At 36.4% G+C, this 24,292-nt stretch overlaps 1 protein-coding gene across 1 annotated transcript in view; it reads right to left on the reverse strand.

Moving 5' to 3' along the window:
* The window catches only part of phf14 (PHD finger protein 14), a 112,550-nt gene that overhangs the window by 17,976 nt on the left and 70,282 nt on the right, over positions 1–24,292 (reverse strand). Inside the window, exon 16 of the mRNA XM_067426517.1 lies at positions 4,111–4,228. Coding sequence (XP_067282618.1) covers positions 4,111–4,228 — 118 coding nt within the window. The remainder of the gene's footprint in view (positions 1–4,110; positions 4,229–24,292) is intronic.

Raw genomic sequence — 24,292 nt, forward strand, 5'->3', positions numbered from 1 at the left:
ATGTTATCTTAGTAATATAATGTGTAAACATGATAATTTTTCACATGGTACTGTAACACCGTGTTTTTGTGCATTAGTAATACTATGTTTTTGATATGGTATCATAGTAATACCATATGTTTTTGTACATTTACCACAGTAAAACAAGTTTTGCTGCAATTTGGCAATACCATGTTCTGTGTACATGATATGTTTTGAACATTTATTTGCCTTTACCATAGTAAGTGTTTTTTGGACATAGTATCATGGCAATATGTGATATACCACTAGCACACTCAACAGTAATCTCAGTATTTTAACAACAAAAACCAAAAATGCACATTCAAGACAGTTACAAGACATACCATGATATTATTATAACTTTTATTACCATTGCATTATCATTTATCTTAGCATTTCTGGACTAATATTTGTGTATATATTCAGTAAAAAGTATTTGGCAGCATCTGCATTTCTCATTCTATCATTGTGTTCTTGGCTTTAACCTTTTAATTTTATTCCTGAGCAATAATTTCATGTTACTCTTTCCGCCATGTAGTCAGACCACCACCATTTTTCATCTTTTACTCTTCAGCAAACATCAATTAACCCCCATTTTCCATGCCGCTAGAGTCTGGCTAGCAGGACTGTCCATTTAAAGCTAAATTGAAAAGCACATGCATTTATTAACTTAATTAGGTTTCCAAGAAGACACATACTGCCTTTGATTGCACTGTAATTCAATGAGAAATAGAAATTAAATGTTTGGGAGAACGTGAATGCACTAGCCAATTACCAAAAATAATATAAAACAATCACTGTAGGCTAAGGTCTAAGTCAACAGTGTGAATCAACTGTAGTTTTAGGAAAGAGAACACAAGCAGCCTCTAATGTGTGAAAGGAAGAAAGGTATATAGGATTTAAAACAGTTGTTGATTTTCATCCCTGGTGCTATTGGGACACTTAAAAACTGCTAAGTGTGAATGTACTTACTTACACTTCTGCGTCTTTAAACAACAGCTGCTTAGCTTTTATCTGTACTTAACAAAGCCAGGGAGCCGATACACCCGATGAGAGTATTTATGGAATGTGTGATAAAGATTTGTATTTATTTCTTTATGTAATAAATCATGTCAAGAAATGGTTCAGAGAGAACTGGGGTGATACTTGAGTGATGAACACTGTGCAGAGTGTGTGCTAAACTTGGCACTAAAAACATTTTTCCAATTTTCAAAGCCCTTCTGATTTTGTACAAAAATTTGTTAAGGCTTTAAAGAAATGAATAATTCCAAAAACACTGCAGTAAATCATAAAAATTATTTATGAACTATAATTATATTATTAATAAAATTATAATTAAATTAAAAATATAAAATGTTTATACTTTATTCTTTCAATTTAACTTACTATAGTAATCACAGTAAATTATGCATAATTACAAGAAACTAACACTAAACCAAATCCTAAGCCTAAAGTAAGTGCATGCTGTTAATTAATAGTAGTCAGTACTTATTACTGTTTAATTACACGGTCACAAAGATACCTTAAAATGTAACCTAAACAAATTATATTAAATAATTTAATAAACAATTTTAATAGAAAATTCATGTATTTTCAAAGTGTTAGAAAGCAACTCATTCCTGCCACCCAAAAAAAGTGCTACCACAACTCTCACATTAGTATGCCAATGTCACTAAACTAATGGACCAGCAATATGTTTGAAAATACATATACAACAAATATTAGGTAACGCCCGCTTATACTGCCCTAAGCTAGTTTACTCAGCAGGTCTAAACTAGTTCAAGATGGTCCTGTAGCCTGGCTAAGCTGAGGACAGTGGCATAAATTTAGCCACTATGTTAAGACTGTGTCTAAACAACTAGTTTGACTAACTAGCAGTTAGCTAAGGAATAATCAGTCTTACTTTTCTAATTCAAATTACAATATTTCAAATTAAAGTGTTACTTCAGCGATTAGCATATGGCTTTGTATCAGTAGAAACCCTGAAGTATATTTAAATGATTGTGCTTTCCCCCCTCATATCCCCCTGAGACAAGAGATTTATGCATTTTATTTCTGGAAAAATTCCTCCTATGATGCAAATTGACGATATTTGCATTATAGGAGGAATGTTTGGCCAAAGGCTAAAGACTACAGCCAGCAGAGGGAGCCATTTCCGCATGTTTTGAACCTGCGCATGAGGGATGGAGATCAAACTCAGAGCTCAGCTCGCAGCTACAGGCACTCATTTAAACGGAGCTATGGTGAGCAATGCAAGTCTTTTAACTTCTCAAATTAATTTCTATAAAAGTTAAGCTTGCAAAGGCATGAACTGAAACGCGGCAGACTGAACTCGCGTTGTGAATGTATGCCGAGAGTGTAGTCGCGATTACCTCAGCTCTCATCACCAGAGCTCATCAGCTCATTTATCTGACTCCTGCAGTTAGTGCTCAGTGCTGTGATACTCGCGCGGCGACTCACTCATTATATTGAACAGACACGTTCAGGTTTTAATTGTAGTGTCTTCTCCAACTCAGTCACAGTAATCCAGTAGGTGGCTTTGGGAAGCGAAGCAGACTACAATGGGAATTGTAGTCTTTCATCCCCATGAGACAAAAATACATTTTCTGTCTTTTCTCAGTCTAGAAGGCACCAAAATCTAAAATAATTTCACATTTCTACTACATTAATGACCCAGTTTAAATACAGATTCATCTTTCCAGTGCTGAATTACCCCTTTAAGTGTCATAATGGATAGAGCAGTTAATTCTGGGATCGTATTGTAACAAGGGCCCACACTGTTTGCTGTTTACATTTCAGAACTCATCTGAAGTGCCCAGTAGTGTTGTAGTCAAGACCACCTAAACCGAGACCAAGACAAGACCAAGAATTTGAAGGGTCGAGAGACCAAGTCAAGACCAAGACAGGCCGAGGCCAAGTCAAGACAAAGACCAGTGAAAGTCCCCACACTTATAATAAAATGTGGAATATGCATATGATTGGCACTTCTCTCGTATGTGTGTGTGTGTAAGTGTACCATGAGAGAAGTTTTGATCAAATAATCAAAAGCAATTACAGATATGTGGGAATTAATCTTTTTCTTCTATAAGCAAATAACACTTAACTTTTCACATAATTTTCTGCCATGTACAATTTAATAAAATGATCAGCTAGCTAACAAACAACTTTGTTTTGTTTTCGCCTCACTCCAATATAAACTAAATGATTTTAGACTATTTATTTTACTACACATTGTCAACATAAATAAGCTGAAATACTTTGGATAATTAAAACTAATTCTTACCATCCACTCTTGCTAAATTGTGTAAGCACACTTGTGTTCTCATTTCTAAGGTGTTCTGAGTAAATGATTAAACTGATTCATTCAGTTCAGTGTTGGACATATCCGTTCTTATTACCGTTGTTAAAATGATTTGGTTCAAATGAGTCACCCGGTCGTGAATCTGACATTAGCAGACCTGTTGTGCGTGAATCCCGGATGTTAGAATATTGCGGAAGATTTGTCTCACAGAAAGCACTTAATAACTAGATAGAATTTGTTACCCGTTTATTTAAAGTATGATTTTTGTCAGCTGTTTAGCTCGTCAGTGAAGATTAAAGTTTTTTAGCGTAATTCACAACCAGAGGTAATTCAAGGGGAAAAAAAATTGTCTGAATGTGCAACGTTCACCATGGATTCGGTCTACCGAACTTTTACATTTTGATTAATATGTGAAATATGAAAGAGAAAGAGCTAAGAAGGTGCTTATTTTGAAGACAGAGAGAGCGTGCGTGGGGTTTTCTCTGCTCTTTATATGCCCTCAGTTGTGGTCTTAAGATAAAATCCCAAGTCATCTTTGTATGAGACAGAGTAAAAATGCGGTCGATTTACAAAGTGGTCTCGAGACTGATCTCGAATACTACAACACTAGTGCCCAGTAATATTCAAAATGCTGTCTAGGTAGGCGGCTGACTAGATTTTAGATGGCAATTGATGTAAAACTCAAAAATGGGAAACAAACTATTACTCAAACATTTTTCATACCATCCTTTGCCATAATGCAGCTGGAATGTTAGGAGAATGTATGAATACAACTGCAGTGGGTAAAGGGGGATTCTGTTGACTCTCACCTTTGATGAGGAGGTGTCACATTCCTGACAGATCCATCCGTAGCCAGTTTGTTTGGGTGACTTCTTCAGGGGAGGGTCCAGACAGCCAAAGTGGTAACAGAGCTGACACTCATCACACCTATGAGGAAAACAGGCAGCATATTAGCAGCGAGAATACATTAAAATGCAGCTGCAGTGCCGTCCCTCACACACACACACACACACACACACGCACGCACGCACACACACGCACACACACACACACACACACACACACACACACACACACGCACACAGTCTGCTTATACCCTGCCAAGAGGCCAGTATGGCCCTAACCAGGCAGGTATGATAGATGGTGACAGAGCCATTTGCTGTCAGGTAACAGATGCTTAATAGATTCAAAACACATTGGCACACAACCTCTCACACGGCCTTGTACAGCCATCATAAAACACGCTGCTCGATTGGTCCTGCTGAAATGAGTTTCAGCTCATCGTGTCGATAAATCTCTATAGGATTTTTATTCCAGAGTCAAGGTGTCAAGAAAGACACTGAGATTCTGTCCTTAGTTATAGGTCTGCTCAACCACCAGCTATCCGATTTTACATAAACCATAAAAGACCTCCATATTGCTTTGATTATTGTGCTATTCTGAAGCTGCTGTAAGTGCTGTGCTGAATAGTGTTACTCAAAACAAAATGATACATCATCAGAAGCATTCAGGGACATTTCACATTAGTGTCAAAATAAATTAATTACATTATATACAGTGATTTATCACTCAAATTACCTGCAAATAATCAGTATTTTCAGATTAGTATCCAGTAAGATTCATAATAGGGTTAATATGGTCAGTGAGATTTCTTATACTTCACTTGATACATTTTTTTAAAAGTAACAATACTTTTATTCGGTAAGGAAAAACTAATCAAAAGTGACAGTAAAGACTTTTACAATTTTACAAAAGATTACTTCAAATTCATGTTTTGAACTTTTTATTCATCAACAATCTTATTTTTCCACAAAATATATTAAGGACCACAACTGTTTTGAACATTGATGATAAATGTTTCTTGAGCAGCAAATCAGCATATTCAAATTTCAGAAGGATCATGTGACACTAAAGTCTGTAATGTTGCTAAAAATTCAGCTTTACCATCACAGAAGTAAATTACAATTTAAGATATGATGAAATATAACAAAATAAATAAATATATTTAATTGTAGTATTTTACAATAAAACTAGCCTGGATGCCAGCCGAACTTAACCCCGCCCACAACATTTGAGGTCAGGAAGTTCGGTCTGGACTTGATCTGTTGTGGAGCAACTATGCTCGAACCAGAGCTGTTTGGACTAATCAAATTGTCATGGTGGGCTTTATACGATGATAATAATAATAGCAACAGATTTTATTTATAACGAACTTTAATAAAATCTCAAAGTGCAACAATGAAAGAGTGGAAAATTAACAAAAAAATGATTCTGATTGGTTGTTGGTCTATCCAACTGAGTGCAGAGGCATTTTCTTTCCTGGTTCGGCTTAAACACTTCCCATTATCACAGCCCAATGGAGCAGTATCAGACTCATATTCTGACTAGAATCGGACTATAACGACGTCAGGCTACAATAATACTATTTCTAATATACTTTTGATCAAATATATGCAGTCTTAGTGAGCACAAGAAATTTATTTCAGAAGCATAATATTTGTTCATAATAGAAATACTTATAATAATTCACAATAGTATTACCTAAACTAACTAAAAGCGTTGGTCATTGCTGGTTTATGGTATTTAATTTATGCAAGTAAACCTTATTGTAGTGTTACAAAAAATCTAATTTAAATTTGACTCAAGGGGGCATTAATGCATCATTTTTAATTACATTTTATAATTATTTGCAATAAATTAACAAAATGACATGCAAAACAAAAAATAATAATAATCTGTATTCATAAGACTGTTGTAAGAAACACAAAGTGCACTAAGTTTAGCTCTCATTTAACATTCATAAGGTGCATCTGCTGGAGCCCCACATGCCCTTCACCCTGCAGTCCATGCTCTCCTCTCCTTCCTGTCCATAATTAACTAATTATGTTGTAATCAATATACTAGATTCTGATTTGGCAATGTAAATCAGATAAAGCCGATAAGAGCGGGGGAGGTCAATAGGCCCAATCCCTATCCTCGTCTCCATTACGGGATGGAGGAACGGCAGTCTTATCAGCAAGTCCGCAGGATGAGGCGATAGAAAAAGACAGGGACGGGCGCCATATTTTTTCTGCCAGGTGAACGAGTGGGAACACTGCGAGACTTTTGCAGAGACAGGGTTGTTCTTGGTGTCACTGAACCCGATGCTGTATGACACGGAAGCCCTTTTCTAACTCGGGCCCATCACAGACTTCAAATGCTAATTAAAGGATTGGACGGGGATGCGGCTCAGTGCTAATGAGCAGAGAGTCTCATGCCGAAGACACATGTACACCTTCTGTCAACACCCAACGGCTAGAATACGGCGTATAATGGCTAACCTGATCACATTAATGTAGATTTCTGGTCATTAGTACTGTGTATCATTGAAAGAGTGTAAAAAGGTCAAACGCACAACTGATTTCTGCTTTATTAGCCATATTTATTAAAGAAATATGATGACAGAAACACCAAAAACTAGCGAACACCATGATGTTCAACAGGTTTGCACACCATTAAGCGTTTGATTGAAGATCAAAAAGCTAACATTGATGCCTGCTGCTCATATCCACAGTCAAACTGCACATTTCACACTGACTCTCATCAGGCAACCAAATAAACTTCTCAAGTCATGAGGGAACACTTCAAGGTGCCTTTCCGAAAGGGAATGAGACGACTCTCACCTGTGGTTACCGTGCCAACCAAATATTCCCCCAGACAGAGTAACAGGGCAGTCAAAGACAAACACATTTAGGGTACTTAGTATATCGGCCATGTTCACACAGCAGCAGAATACGGTGGTCAATCCTGAATTTGAGTCCTTAATAAAGTTACGTTCACACAGTTCAGTTATTTACTGGAGTGACAATCGCATTCTATAACCAAACTCACACCCACGAAAAACTGCAGATCGTGATCTCGATTCAAAAAATCTTATTTCTAAATGACAACGATTCTGCATCTATTCCCATGTCACAATTGTCAGCGGATCATGGGCATGGGTATTTTGCCATGTTAATGGATCACATCACGCTCTTTCCACTAACGTATGTCCACTGACGTGGAGCAGAGCATTTTCAGTTCCTTCCTATCTATGGAACTTTAACTCAGTGATATGGGCGCTGACGTTTGTGATATGAAACCGGCTTTAAACCAAAGACACTTTAGGGACTTTGGTTAACCTTTTAAAGTAAGATCATCATCGCAATGCAACATTCAAATCTGCGTTCGCTCTGCCGCTGATCCAGAGAGAGCAGCTGCCATGTAAATGTGCAGTATGAAGCAAGTTCACAACCACACTTATCATTATTTATGTGATACAAACATTTAAATAAGGGGGCAAATGTGTACTGGGATAAAAGTTTATAGCTTTGGTATGAACACTGATATCTATGGTAGCGATCAAAATAGAGCAAATCAAAAATTTAAAGTGTTTTGACATTCATTCAAGAGATTCATTCACAAATGCTGATTGCTGATTGATCCAATAAAGAAATAAGTTTTTACGAATGAGACATTAGCTAAATTTGAAATTGCCCCTTACACCCTCAAATACACCATTATTTTGTAAGGGACAGCCATTTGTAGTGGTGTCCAAAAATATAGTGGACGTTATCAAGTGCACTTATTCAATCCTACATTGCACCATAACATTGAGTGTGCCAATGTCACATCAGCCAAATTTGCTCAAACGTTTTCATTCACTAATTCTACTGAGCTATTAGTGGGCTTACGTAGGGGAAAGTGATTGAGGGTGTGGGGGGCAATTTTAGATTCAGACATTGGCTACATTAAAATTATTATTTTTAAACTATTTCGTTCAAATGAATGAACATTTGAGGGATGAACTTGTGAACATCTTTGATATTACTTTGATCACTGTCACTATTGCTACTGGTAAGAAGGAGGACCCTAACCGGACAACAAGGTGGTGGAAAAAAATTTAAGTGAAAAAAAATGCTTTTGCATTCCCCCAAAAGACTTTTCGTTTACTCATAAACCTTTTAAAAACAAAGTTTCTCGAAGGGAATACAAAAGTTCGGCAGGGGAATGCAAGGCTTTGCAAGTGAATGCAAAGTCTCTCAAGGGAAGGCAATCACCTCTCATCCCATATCTCACAACCATGTCCCTTTATGGGCACCGTAGGTAAGAGAATGCGGCCTTGACTCCCGCTGCATGTTCATGTATGTATATATGTATGTATGTGTGTATATATATATATATATTAGGGCTGTTTCGAAAGCCATTTTTTGAGCTTCGAAGCTTAGGTGGCAATCAATATCGAATATTCGAAGCTTCGGTGGGTGGGGCTAAATATATAATAATAGTGTCGGTTTGCATTTGTATCATCTTTCACGACTTCAGGTTTCACTCTTCGGCATCGTAAATGTGCTGCGGCAGACCCAGTGGAGTGCAGTGTTGCATTTGGTGCAATATGATCAGGTGGCACACATTCTTTAAATATTAATAAACATTTAATAATCTTTTAAATAGAACAGTTTCCGGTACGCATTACACGGGCAGGTTTATGCTCCGAAAACGGACAGTGCACAAGTGATACAAAACACAAAGTCTGTTGAGAGCAAGAACTTTAATAAGGTATTAATAACGAACCTTTCTTTAAAACAAATGAATCCCAAAACAGAAATTAAATTAGTAACACACAGTGATTTCAATGAACTGTAATAAATAAAGAACACGGTAGCATGCTTATAAACAGTTGAATAAAAATAAATGAATTGTTTTTAAAATGACACAAAATGTAATATCTATTACAATTAGTTTTTTTCTATATAAGGGATTTATTTTGTCTTATTCTGACTTTTTGTTAATTTAAATCTTTAAAATGCGCGATGCTTTTATTGAAAGCATGTTGCGGTGTTTTTTTTAATTCATTATTATTATTTCAAGCATGAGTGAGAATGAGTCCGCGACGGAAGTCACGTGTTGAAAAAAACAACAACGAATATTCGAATCTCAGAACTGAAAATCGAATGCCACCTCACCGAACGAATATTCGATTATTCTAGTACAGCCCTAATATATATATATATATATATATATAACATTTTAAATTTGTACAAATATTAAATACCGCTGTTTTTACTGTAATTTGGTGAAATAAATGAAGCCTTGGTGAGACTTTTTTCCAGCTATTTGATATGTTTTACCCAATTTATGGAGCTTGTACTTAAACAAGGATCTTTTAAATGACAAGTATGCAAATAATTTCTATATAACAGCCCAATATTACATATCAATGCTGATTCAATAATCCGCTACTTACATTCACATTACAACTTAGCCTATCTTGATGAAAGAGGCAATATCAAAAACATCCCATTTACTTTGAATGGTCAGTAATATGATAGAAAACACTTAAAATATGGCCTCTTTAAAATCCTGTTATATGGAAATAGTCATGTTTGACAATATAATTCTTGATACATGAGAAAAATGTTTAATGTGTTAATTTTCCTCAACAAACACACACCTCATCTCTTTATTCAACACGAGTCAATTCACAAGCTCATTTAGGCGGTGCGTACTGCTTGTGCTTCAGATTGCACGGTTTCTCCCTGTTTCTAATCCTTATATTTATTGTGACAGAGCAATGAGAAAATGGCTTGCCCTCGGCGACAGACTGTCAACTCGAACCTGCCTCCATTACATGATCCTCCTCTGAAGTAAGAGAGTGGGGAAAGTGAGAAAAAAAAAACTGCTACAGAAAGAGTCCCAGAATTTTGCTTACATCCCATTATACCTTGCAATGACGGCTGCCTTTCACTTGTTAGTGGAACAGTTAACGAGAATGAATGCCCTTCTGTTTTATTATTTTGTACATAAAAGAGCTGTTAAATGACATGAGCTGATCTCGCATGAAACTGTATGAAACATTTGGGCTTTATGTGTAGAGTAATCACCTATTGTGAGTGCAAATGAACACATTCAATTTCATATCGCATATGCCCAGAACTCTTGGAATATATGATACATGTTGCATGGGATTATTCTATGATACTTCTGAGTCTTTTTAAAAACATTGATGCTGGTCGCTATTCACTGCCATGATATGGATGAGTGTGAGCTGGACATTTTTTTTAAATTTCCCCTTTTGTGGTCCGTAATGAAAGAAGAGCATACGACAGTATACTACACCAGGGTGAGTAATTTATGATATTACTTTCATTCCAGGGTGAACTATCCCTTTAAAGGAAATCATGAAAGCAACACAAGTAGCAATTATCTTTAAAGTCCAATTAATTGCAATACTATATAGGTGAAAAAAACAAACATGCGACAGACAATGAAATCAAAGAGCAAGAGCAACAACTACAATTACAAATGTAACCTCAAGAGCCCATTCTTTTGTCTGAGCAGATGTGAGGATGGGTTACGAGTACAAACACACACAGTTGCATGCTCCAATACAACCACACACACACGTATATATATGAAGGGGCTGAGCAGGCATATTTGCACAGGAAAGGGGAATTTAAATTACCTCCAGGCTTCCTCGTGAAAAGAAGACAAATGACCAGGAGTGTGTGTGCTGCGCTAATGAGCACACGGCTATTGTTGTACACAGTCGCCGATTGATTTCATATGAATCCCTCGCTCTGGCAAATAAATAAAGAGTGAAAGAGTCCTCTCGCTTCCTTGTGGTGGGAAAGTTTAGGACCTGCGGCAGCCACGGGAGGCTTGCGTTTTATTAGCGGTGCGCGCCCCGATTCGCCATTTACTTCTTTAATTACTTTGCCTTAATGAACCTTTTGTAGCATTTGTTGTGTATCACGGTTTAACATCTTTGAATTAAAACACTGCTCAGTGATGCAGACCCAAGCAGACAGACGGGACAGTGATTATGCTTAATTGGAATTCAAATTGACAATGGCCAATCATCATAGGTGGTTCAACAGGAAGTAACCTTTCAAAATTAATATATATATATATATATATATATATATATATATATATATATATATATATATATATATATATATATATATATATATATATATATACTTTTAATTTCTCTTTCGTGTGCAGTTGAATAAAGAAATAAAACGGTACATCTTCCTACTGACTACCGAGAACAAATCTACCTTATTTATTACATAATATATCACTAAACTCTTGAGTTTTGTTTTCAAAGCATTAATAAATTGCTACAAAGTGGTTTGACATTTTGTTCCAGATTTTACGCAATTAATAAAAAGCAAATAACCAGACATAGTTAAGATAATACATAGGCTTATCAACTTCTTAAATAGAGGACTAATTCATTTCCCCAAATGTTTTTTTTATAAAAATCAAAGGTGTCAGTAAAGACTTATATTCTTATAAAAAAAATATGCATTAAAGGACAACTCCGGTGAAAAATGAACCTGGGGTAATTAACAGATGGTTACCGAGTAGATCGTTCTCTGGGATGCGTTTTCATGAAAATCGAATGTAAATAATTGTATCTCTAAAAACAGTTTAGCTTATAACGCGAGTGTGTGGGGCGTATAATAAATAAAATTAAATCGCTAGTTAATAACACTAACAAGGCTCAAAATAGCCTCACACTAACACGGTAGCATAATGAGGGTCCCTACATGCAAACCGAAGCATTGAGAACTTTGTAAGTGAACGAACAGTTTAATTAGAAGATACTTTATAAAGATAGTGCATTACGCTTTCACGGACAGGCACCATCTTGGAAAACAGTCTCGTCGAATCGATCCACGAGCGCTGTTCTAAGTGAGCTGGTCGATAGGAATTAAGTTTGTGAAATGTAATAACATGGACATTTTTATTTTTATTTATTTATTTTCTCTGTTGTGTTCAGTGTTTTCTTCCGGAAACAACAGACCATATGATATTCCAAGTCACAGTTCATCACTTAGAACAGCACTCGTGGCTCGACGAGTCGAAACTGTTTTCCAAGATGGCGCCTGTCCGTGAACGCGTAATGCACTGTGCCCCATAGACTAGTGTTATGAGCTAATCTGTTTTTAGAGATAAAACTCTTTACATTCGATTTCCATGAAAACGCATCCCAGAGAACCATCTGTTAATTACCCCTAGGTTCATTTCTCACCGGAGTTGTCCTTTAAGGTTTCCGCAAAAAGGTTTTTTGTTTTTTTTACAAATAAGTAGTGTTTCTTGTATCAGCATTTTAGAATAATTTCTGAAGAATCAGATGACACTGAAGACCCAGCTTTGCATCACAGAAATAAATTACATTTTAAAATATATTAAAATAGAAAACTGTTAATAATATTTCATAACACTGTTTTTACTGTAATTCTCATCAAATAAATGGAGCGTTAATGAGCAGAAGAGACTTTCATATATATATATACACCGGTGTATACAGTCTCTCTCTCTCTCTTATATATATACATACACATACACACAGTCAAACCAAAAATTATTGAGACACCAGATAAGTGTCGGGGAAATTTACTTTGAAAAGTAATCCATTACAATATTGCCTTACTCCCTTAAAAAGTAACTAATTACGTTACTTAGTAAAACATTTTGTTTAACATTACTTTTGATTACAAAGTAATCAAATATTTGTAATATAAAAGTAATGAGTTACATTACTTTTTTTACCTGTGCTGGTCTTGATTTTTATACTAACATTGTAATTAATCATTTGATACAATGCACTTATTGTGTACATACATGTTTTTACATTGTACTTATATTTAAAAAAATACCTGCATGTAATTATGTCTGTAATTAATTTCTGTAGTTACATTTGTAATTACATAGTTGGCACTTCCCTCACACCTAACCCTACCCTTAAACTGACCCATTCCACCACACCTGCCCCTAACTCTACCCGTATATCAACTTAATATCAGCAAAGGTGTTTTACAATACAATTTTTACATAGTAAGTACATTGTACTTATTTTTTGATGTAAGTACATAGTACTTAAGGGCACCTAATATAAAGTGGGGCCAAAGTTATATTTTTGAACAAATGTAAAGACCCTTTCACACCAAAAGTAGATAAGCCTCAGGTAACACTTCACCAATAAAATCAATAATTAAAGGTCAGCAGCAAGTACATTGGTCAATAAAGTGAGATTGAATGCATAAAAATATTTGATGTATTTAACATATTTCATTATTGGAGGTATGGAGTATTCTGATTTTGCATTAATTGATTTTATTAATTTTTAAGGAATACAGAATCTTTTTTTTGTTTTTTGTGCAAATGAGATTTAGCAAATGCATGCTCCCATTGAGCCTAGAACTACAATAACCATCATGTTTACACACAACGACTCCACACTTACGATTTGTCTCCGAATTGGGGCAAGAGAGTGGTCAGTCAATAAATGGGAAAATAAAGTAACTTATGTTACTTATTTGAAAAAGTAACTCAGTTATTTGGTTGTAAAATTTAAGAGTAATGCATTACTTTACTAGTTACTTGAAAAAGTAATCTGATTACGTAACTCAAGTTACTTGTAATGAGTTACCCCCCAACACTGCACCAGAAATATATATATATATATATATAAAAAATTTACCAGTGGGCGCGGGACACTATGGTTAATTTATATAAGTGAGGATGGCAAAAAATGATTCATACAGTGGACTACCAGAGAAATGTGGGACCAAAATTATTCAGACACTCTGACCTGACCATGTTTTGCTTGCGTTTTTTTCTTTTTCTTTCATTTTTAATGTGACCTTTTGCACCACAGACTGAACACAATCAAGCAGTACTTGGTTATTGCTTGACCTAAACTTGTATTATCTAATTGTGTACTTAAATTTAAACTTGTACTTTTACTTTAAAATGTAAAAATTAAAATATATAAGTTATCTGATACTATCAAGAATATTTTCTATAATGAATAAACTGCGTGGAAATGTGGGAAAAGTTTGAAGATGTCTGAAAATATGTTCAGTATATATGACCATTTTAATGTCATAGGCAGATAAACTACGCTTGCGTTGTTTTTTGTGTATTGATGAAGTTGTCAATTTTCCTAATTAACCATGTTTTTTATGAACAAAATGCAGCTCATAGTAATACATTTACATTTAAGTTTGATTATAAATATATGATTGTTTACTTTTATATAACACAAAACTGGCCTTGGGATGCCACTTGAGGTTCAAGGTAAAATCTGCAGCAAAGTCATGTTGAGAAACATTGAATTGTAAAAACTGAGTGGATATGATTCAACAGGGAGATGGATCAAACTCTCCATTGTACTTGAGAAAGAAAGACCTGTGCTCTATTAAAAACAAAGCACCATTCCTCCAGCACTATGTGAGAAGTTTCTGGGGAGTGAGGTGACGTATCATCCACGGTTCCTGAACCACGCATGCGCCAACTTCTATCTGCTCCGTGGACTGCCCTTCTGGACCCCGTCACAAAGTCCTTGATGTTATCAAAGCAATTTGGGTCCGCTTTAATCATTGGGAAAATTGAGCTGCTCGTTTCTCTCCTCCCCTCCAACTCTCTCCTCCGATCTCGGACAGAATCCAATCACTCATAAGAGAGTCTATTGATTGATGTAATCTTATTGGGATGTGAGGTGAGGGGAAAAACACGATTGATTGCTTTTGTCTGTGACACATGTTGCTCTCGGCTAGCGATGCGTATCCTCTTTCATCTACTGTTTAATCTCTAAGAGGAGTTCTTAGAGACCCCCTGGCATGCTCAGCCCCCCTCCCTCCCTCGTCTCGCTGGTTTCTCGGCGCAGGGTGAAAGCCCGGTGGCTCTGTTGCTTGATCTCTTCTCATCCTTCCACTTAGAACTCTATTTCAGCCCAACGCTCCTTTTAAAGGCTGATCCGGTCAGCCGGGTTCAGGGCAGAGGCCTTCGTCTACACAGCCCGGTGATTAGAGAGATAACGCATAACAGCTCCGGTGTTTTAATACCATAATGTACAATTCTAAATCTCCCTGGATAAAAGTAAAGAGGATATATTTAAGCTAAATTAGCTCCCGACTGCAGTTTTTTTATGTAATCATCTTGCATTTTAAAGAGACACGACAATCACCGACATCAGAGCAATTCTTGGAACACTTAAGGCCCGATTGGAAATTTCGAGAACAGATAGCAAAGGGGCACAACAGCAAAATCACTACGGAGATTAATATCGGCTCTCATTAAATGATAATGTTGCCTTGTTTGAGAGGATCAGAATAAATTGATCGGTCCTAAAGTACAGACATTCAGCAAAAGACTGAATAAAAGCAGGATATAAGACAGATTGCCGGTTTTACTGGCCGCCGTTTAAAGGGATTTAAAATGTTTAGTTAGCGATACTACGATTTAAAAGTTTGGGGTCAGTAAGATTTTTTATTTAAATAAATTAATACTTTTGTTTCCGTAAGTGTGCATTAAATTGATCAAAAGTGGCAGTAACGACATTTATAATGTTACAAAAGATTTCTGTCTCAAATAAATGCTGTTCTTTTGAACTTTATATTCATCAAAAAAAGGTTTTCACAAAAATAATGAGCAGCAAATCAGCATGTTATAATACGTTCTAAAGGATCATGTGATTCTGAAGGAGTAATGATCCTGAAAATTTAGCTTTGCCATCACATCAGTACATTACATTTTAAAATAAAACACAAAACAAGTTATAATAAAAAATTATTAAAATACATGAATAATATTACAACAGACTTCTAAAACATTAAATAATCTTACTAAACTCAATCTTTTTAGTGGTAGTGCATATTGTAAAAAAAGTAATGTAGAATAGCAAAATAAAAAACAATGGTCACATTTTAGATTAGAGTCCAATTCTCACTATTAACTACGACTTTTGCCTCAATAAACTCCTAATTACTGCTTATTTATAGTTGGTACGGTAGTTACGTTTAGGGATTGGGTAGAATAAGAAATGTAGAATAAGATCATGCAAAATGAGGCATTAATGTGTGTTTTAGAAGTATAGCAGTCAATCTCCAAGTAACACATATGCTATGCTATTAATAGTGAGAATTGGACCTTAAACTAAAGAGTTACCAACAACATAGCAACAAACTAGAAGGCGTCAAAAAGAGCCCACCTCGAGTCTTGGACATTGTGATCCCTTGATATGGCTCGTCCATTTCATCACTAGCAATGGGATCTTTTTGTGTAGCAATTTTATCATACCAAAAAAATAATAATAAAAAAATTGCAAGTCTGATTGCTTAGAAAAGTAATAGCACACCCTCCATTACAAGCTGCATGACTTCAGGTATCATTCATGTCCACAGAATGACATTGGATCCACACCTTAGTTATTCTAGGATCTCACAAAATGTCATTGGAGGACATCTAGAACTAGTTAAAAAAATAAAGTACAAAACAAGGCAACAAACAAGAAGCGTTGCACTAGTTAAAAAAATAAAGTACAAAACAAGGCAACAAACAAGAAGCGTTGCACTCCCCGATAAGCTACTGCTAAAATGCCCCTTTAATACCAAAATAAAGACAGGATTACTTCCTAAATGTTTGAACATTGTAATTAAAGCTTTTATGTTAAGGGATTAATCTGCATGGTAATTTTGACTGGCCCTTTTGTGGATTAACTTCATGCGAGTGGGAGCAATTTCCGCAATGACCCTGCAAAATGCTTGGGTGGCAGAAACACAAATCTCTTAAACAATGCCGATGTGTTTAATAGTAACGGATGCGTGCGCACCGAAACTAAAACATGGTAACCACAAGACACTTGAAAAGTTACGTTGTCCCTTCTCTGTGCACAGAAAAAGAATGCATAATATAATTTTGATAGAGCGATAAATTGGCTAATTTTTGGATTTACCAGTATGCGAAGTGTTACTGAGACTCACACTGCAAGTCTTTAGTTCTTTGGCCCGCTACTCTCACCCTTATGGATGGAACAAATACAGCAAATTTATCACTCGGGTCCAGCGCAATTACTTGGGGAGCCACCACGTGACGGATCAATATGGCACAAGACGCTCTGCCATTGACTGCCGGCCATGACAAAGTGCCCCCATGGCTTTTTGTGAATCCCTTCTATTGAGGGAGCAGATTATCAGCCTTTGTGAGCCTCCTCCTTTTTGATTTACTGTTGAGGTGGGAATGGTATTATTAAGAGGCCTTTGTTTTACAAGGAGGAGAGGCAATGAATGGGCTTACGGCTGAAGCCGCTGCGACCGAGCGGTGCACTGACAAAGTAACTCCTCTTTATTATCTCATTACCACACGGCTCACTCATTCATTTAGTCTCGTACTCAAAGCCAGGACGGCTGATAGGGACACTAACTTTAAGCTACCTGCGGGACGCAGTGTGCTTCTCTTTGTAGACAGCAGGGGGCCATGATGTGTCAACTTTTGCACAGTAAAGTCTCAGACAGCTGACTGGGGGTCAGTTTGGTGGTTTGAATGACGCTATTTTAAGGATTTAAAAAAAAAACATTACAGGTTTCACAACAAATTAAGCTCAACTGCACGTGGCATAATGTTGATTAACACAATAAATAATGTGTCTCCTTTTTCTTTAAAATAACAAAAAATCCAGTTTACAGTAAGGCACTTGGAATGGAAGTGAGCGAGGCCAATTTGCAAACTTAAACTACTCATGTTTCAATAATACCTACCTTATTTTAAATAATGTACATGGCTTGTGTATGGAAGCTAATTTCTGCCACAGAATAAAACATTGTAAAAGTTAATTGCAACTTTTTCATCTCACAATTCTGACTTTTTTCCTCTCAGAATTGCGTGATATAAAGTCACAGTTGCAAATTATAAAGTCAGAATTGTTAGATATCAATTGCGACTTTATATCACCCAATTCAAACTTTTTGCAACTGAGTTGCAACTGAGACTTTTATATCGTGCAATTCTAAGATAAAAGTTATGATTGAAGTGAAAGTTATGATTGCAAGTTGTAAACTTCGCAATTGCGAGTTATAAACTTTTTATAAACTGACTTTTTTTTCAGAATTGCGACTTTACATCACGCAATTCTGACTTTCTAACTCACAATTGCAACTTGGTTTGGACACATTGGTTTGTAGCACAAATAGTTCTAATTTAATGCACTTTGGTATTCTAGTTATTTACCTTTATACCATGGTCTGTCTGAATACTCGATTCTGATTGGCTGGAGAAACGTTTAATGCACAGGTAGTTCCAAGTCAGCTGAATCACAGTTCTATATTAATGCGCTGTATTCACTGAAGTCACTCACACGGTTTTCATTGCTGCGCACACACAGAAACATTTAGGAGCACAGAAACTTATCAACGCTGCCGTGACATTTAGCAATAAAATAGCTTGGCTACTGAATCGCTGCATTACATTTCTCAGAAACAAGGTTACATCGCTATTTAAGCTTAAAAAGTGATTAAACTCAAAGCTGATATGCGTAACACACACACACACAGGTACGAACCTCTTATCTCTCTCAATAATTAATTAAAATAAATGCTAGAATTCATTAAATCAAATGAATGTAATCTTAAACTCTACATCGCTGTATCTAATTCAAATTGGGCAGAATGCTACATCCAACGAGCCTTAAAGAAATAGGGCTTTTTAGAAATGGGGCTTATTCAACTTCTTGCCTACATTTAGATATGTGGGCAAATGCATTTTTGTCTCAGTAAATGCATTGTTTTAGTTTGGCAGGGTCGCCGCTAGTTTAGCTTAGCATAATGAATGGAATCCTATGTTGCCAGCTAGCATGTCCTGTGTAAAATTGATCCAAAAAAACAAAACAAAAAAAAACACCTAATTCCTTTTTGTGGCCTGCATATTCGCAATGAGTACAAACAGCAATGCAGATTAAGACCAAGCGATTTCCTAGGCAGATATTGACTTGGGACTATATTATGGGGAAGCACAGGCGAAGCACTGCATGCTACTTAGATGCAGAGATATCACACAACACATTGAGATCGCTCAATAGCCGGAGGACGTGAGGATGAGAGCCGTGATATCTCTGCTCTAGGAAATTGCCTAGTCTTAATCTGCATTGCTGTTTACTCATTGTGAATACGCAGGCTACAAGAAGTAATTAGGTGTTTTTTTGTTTGTTTTTTGGATCACTTTAACTCGGGACATGCTAGCTGGCAACATAGGATTCCATTCATTATGCTAAGCTAAGCTAGCGGCGACCCTGCCAAACTAAAACAATGCTTGCACTGAGAAGAATATTATTTTGCCCACATATCTAAATGTAGGAAATAAGTTAAATAAGCCCTATTTCTCAAAACGGTGGAGTGTTCCTTTAACTGATGAAAATAACCGTCAGTTTTACCCTTCCGGTCAAATATTGCACTTCAAACATCAATAAAGTTTTCAATGCTGGCAAACGACCATGGCATAAGCAGGATAATCCAGGGCTAGCTGTGTATTAAATGTTTTTAATGCACTTTGCGGAGGCAACCACCCTCAGTGGAGGTTCTTTGCCTCCACATTGTGAATTATAATTGTTTAATGCACAGCTTGGATTATCCCTTACATAGCGGCTAATACGTTTTGCACATTCACAGATAATAGCTTATTTTTAAGTGTTGAAAATTAAAGTGGCGGCCCACAAGACATAAACAATACGCATGCTAATATGATTTTAGTGTGCAAAAAAAGCTTTCCATTTTTTCTCTGTGTCTGAAGTTATTTCCAATTTTACTTGGCTGCCATGATGTAAAGCAATAAACACTAAAATGTCTGAAAAAAATATATAGTGAAAAATTAAACAGTTCAAGTAATACACGTTTTAAAAGTATAACTAATGTGCTTTTGTACAATTATAAGCTTCACATTTCTGTTTCTAAATCCTCCACAAAATGGCCTTATGTAAACCTTGATTTTTATTTTATTTTTAATTAGGGGCCAAAGCAGATTGTTTTTGTTTTTTTAATTTAGCAATCAACATTATGCCACAATGCTGTTCATTGAACCTAACTTAATTAAAACCCATATTAAACCCTGTTCACCCTAAACTGGAAGGGAAGTTTGGTTGTTTTGCCACAGCATCCTATGGCACCTTGGCTCTGGACTGTTTCCAGACAGTCTTGCTTTGGCAGCAATGCAGTTCACCAGCTTCTACCGTGCTTTTGCTAATTATCTAGGCACCTCTGGGCTACGCAAGTCATCTAGCGAATGCGGAAAGAGGGGGAGGCGCTCAATCCCGAAGACGAGCGGCACACATATACGCTGCAGTGAACTGGGTAGGATGAAAGACACTGTAGAAGCCGTAGCGTAATAGATTTTAGCTGCTTGGCCACTCGTCCCACACACTGCAGTCCTACCGCTTGGGCTTTCTGTTTTAATAGTGGTGGGGAGTGCAAAGGGGGGAAGAAAAGGGGTGAAGTCAGCAAAAACAAAATGCCGCCATTAAATCATCTCCCTGGATCCCGTGTCAGGCCTGTAATAGGAAAGGCGCTCATCATCGGAAAGGTTACTGCTCTTCCAGAACATCCTCCTCCCTCTTCTCTCGGCACCCCGGGTTCAAACCGGAACCACTCGTCCCGCCGGATTCCTCGTACCAGACCACTGGACTGAGTATGAGGGATTGGGGTGCTCAGGTTTTGGTCATGCCAAACTGATTCTATCTCTCCGGTCCACAATAAGAGGCTCAGAGCTTTGATGGGCCCAGGCCACAGAGATGTAGCTTGTTCCCGCCACCGCCACCGTCGTATAAGCACAAATGCGATTCACTTACTAGCAGACACACTGGGCTTTTTGTTATGCCGTTAACTAGATTTCCCCATGAAAGCCTCGCTTCTCTCTCCCTTCCTCTCACTCTTTGTAGAGCTGGGCTTGGCACGGGGAAGAGAGAAGGCTGGTGGAAATGAGGGAGAGACAGGAAGAGTGCATAAGTGTGAGCTGATGAGATGTGCTAAACGGGAAAACAGAGATAGAGTGGAGGAAAAACATTAGGAGAAAACAGCAGGAGAGAGAGTATTATACTAACCGAGATGCGTTACAGCCGCCGCATTGTCTGCCGTGACAAAATGGCACAAACTGGCTTCAAATTAGTGGTCGAGCGAAATATGATTTATTTCAAGGCTGATACAATATTTCAGATGGCTGGTGTAAAGCAGATCTATGGATCACACAATTTACAATAAATAACATGCACAACATTGTTTTGTGCACTTCTTTGCTTCAGATTGTTTCTTAATTTAGCTTTCTAATTAACATGGCATTGTAATACTATGAATATTGTTGGATCTGTGAAGCATTGCTTTTTATTTCAAGTCATTTTGGATGAAACTGTCTGCTAAATTAATGCATTTACATGTTAAAAATAAATAAATATGATTTCTCAAATCATTTGTAATTAGACTTAAGAAAACAAACCTGAAAATAGCATAATCTGCTCTGTATTCTTATTGGAGATTTTATTACTTTTAAGAAATAATAAAATTGGTAACACTTTACAATAAGGTTAATTAGGTAATATGAAGTAATAATGAACTGCACTTATAAAGCATTTATTTATATTTGTTAAAGTTAATTTTAACCTTTACTAATATTTAATTAAAAATCTTGTTAACATTAGTTAATGCACTGTGAACTAACATGAACAAACCATGAACAGCTGGATATTTACTAACGTTAACAAAGATTAACTAATGCTGAACAGAGGTGTTGTTCATGGTTAGTTCAAGTTAACCAATGCATTAACTAATGCTAACTAATACAACCTTATTGTAAAGTGTTCCCATAAAATTATTTAAAAAGTGAATTAAAACTGGGGGCTCCTGTCCTTGTTTTGGTAATGTTGGTGGAAAATGTATCATAACATTAATGTAATCATAAATAACATATTGTATTAATAAGTGTAGTTACTAATGATATTACATGTTTGTTTATTGGAAGTTTAACAGTGACGCACTGAGCCTGAATTGATAGGCATATAAAATTTGCTTTTATTAACATGCAAAAACCTCATTGTTATAGGGATAATTTAAACATTCTACTCTTATTGGGCGGCGTTCATGAAACTTTCATAAATATATGAGCAAATTGTGCATAAAAAAAGGGTGTATATTAATAAATTCAAAACATTCGTAAATACGCGCATGCATGCTGACGCGGACAAGTTGCAACTGCAAATGATATGGCCAGAAGGACTTCGTTCTGCTCCAGCATTTTGCATAAATGCTAAAGAGACTAATTGACCTTATGCTGAGCAATAAATATTAAATTATCGTGTGTCCACCAAAGCAGGGTGCTCTTCTGAAAACGGCCAGCAAGGGCAGCGTTTTTCCAGCTGAGATACTTTAGTTGACAGAATATTCATGGCAGTAATATGATACTACCATCTCATTTTGAAGAAAATGACTGAATATAAAAATGGCAGTAAAAAGCAGTATTAACATCTCTATTATTATTGTTCAGTAGGTGTACAAGTGGTTAGTGTAGTTTTTGTCCCACCCCTCCACTGTGATTGGACAGCCCGGAAAAAGTGACAGTCAAAAAGTCATCAGCTGCATATTGCCCAACGTTGAACGGCAAAAAAATAATTAAATAAATATATACAAGGCAAATCAACTCTTGAAATATTAGTATGGGACAGTCAGTTTGCCTAAATTAGAACACAGAACGGTCAAACGTTTTACGTACCATTTACACGTGGTGGGGGCAGGTGTACATTTATTTCCTACTAACTAACATTTTGAAAATATGAATATTTTCGTGAATCCGAAAATTTACGTCAGAGCAGCTTTGTGAACAATTTACAGACAAATTCGTTCTGTTCATGATTAATGATTGAGGGCCATTTACTTTACCACTGTTGTTCTATAGTATCATCCTGAATCAAGGATTATAAAAGGAGTGCTCTTTACATGTGTAATTCAGTGTTTTTCATGTGACTTCCTACTTTTTTCCATATATTATGTAGTGGAAATATCGATCCTCTGCTGCCATCTACTGATTATAGTAGTAATTTCATGTCATTTTTAATAAAAGTGTTTGTTTGCCACAAAGTGCTAGTTTTTCTACATCTTTAAACTTTTACTTTTTCAATTTATGACATTAAAAATAAAATTAAAATTGGATAATATTTAGAGATTTGAAGTGCTGGAAAAGTGTCAAAGATCGCCCCGCCAGTACAGTGTTATGAGCCCACTCTACGATTGCTCCAAGCTGAATAAACGGTCCACGCAGCACAGCACAAATGAGCAGTGCAGTTTCCTTTCACTTTCATTCTGTTTGCCATTTGATGTTTCTCAAATGTGAAAGAAATGGCAGCTCTAATCAGTTGGGCAATGTGGTGGTGGCTGTGGAAACTTATTGGCTGGTACTTAAATATTGCCAAATACTAATCAATTTATCAGCCTCTCTTATCAATCCATGTAGATCAGATGTATAAAACATCCCTAAAACGCCAAAAATCTAAACAAGCTCTGATTGGTGAGCTTACTTGTCATTTAAGGTTGGCACGCAATTCTCCCTATTGTGATGTATATCTAATAGAAACACTAACTGTAAAAACTGTAGGATTGGACTTTTTTGTACAATGAGAATTGATTGGATTGTTGCTGGACTGGAAGGATTATTGCCCAGCCCTCATGCCAGTGAACATGTAATAAAAAAAAGATGTTGTGATGGGAAGGTGAAAATGTATGTTTTGATTAAGACAAATTATTTAAAATAAACACTGCAGTTTTTCATAAAATAAAAAAGTCCAGTTTTTGATTTCATGGTTACTTAAAAAAATGATTTCCTGTCAAATTGTCAAAATAACTGGTCAGATACAGAGTGAACCAGAGGTAATGCAAAAGGTGGCTGGCAAAACCAACACAGTTGGAGTAACCGAGACTCATTGATCATAGTGACAATGATGTGAAAAAGTCAAAAGTTTATTAGGGCTTGCATGATGCAACGCCACTTGTCCTAAGACCACACTCGCGTGAAATGACGCATGGCAACAAAAACACTGCATATACACAGGACGCAAACACTGAGAATGCAATACCGTAATCTCATTTCAAGTCACATTGACACATTACCTATGGAGAAGATCTAAGGAATAAATTACTAAGTCAGATATAT

Source organism: Pseudorasbora parva, chromosome 19, assembly GCF_024679245.1.
Source record: "Pseudorasbora parva isolate DD20220531a chromosome 19, ASM2467924v1, whole genome shotgun sequence".
Classification (NCBI taxonomy): Eukaryota; Metazoa; Chordata; class Actinopteri; order Cypriniformes; family Gobionidae; genus Pseudorasbora; species Pseudorasbora parva.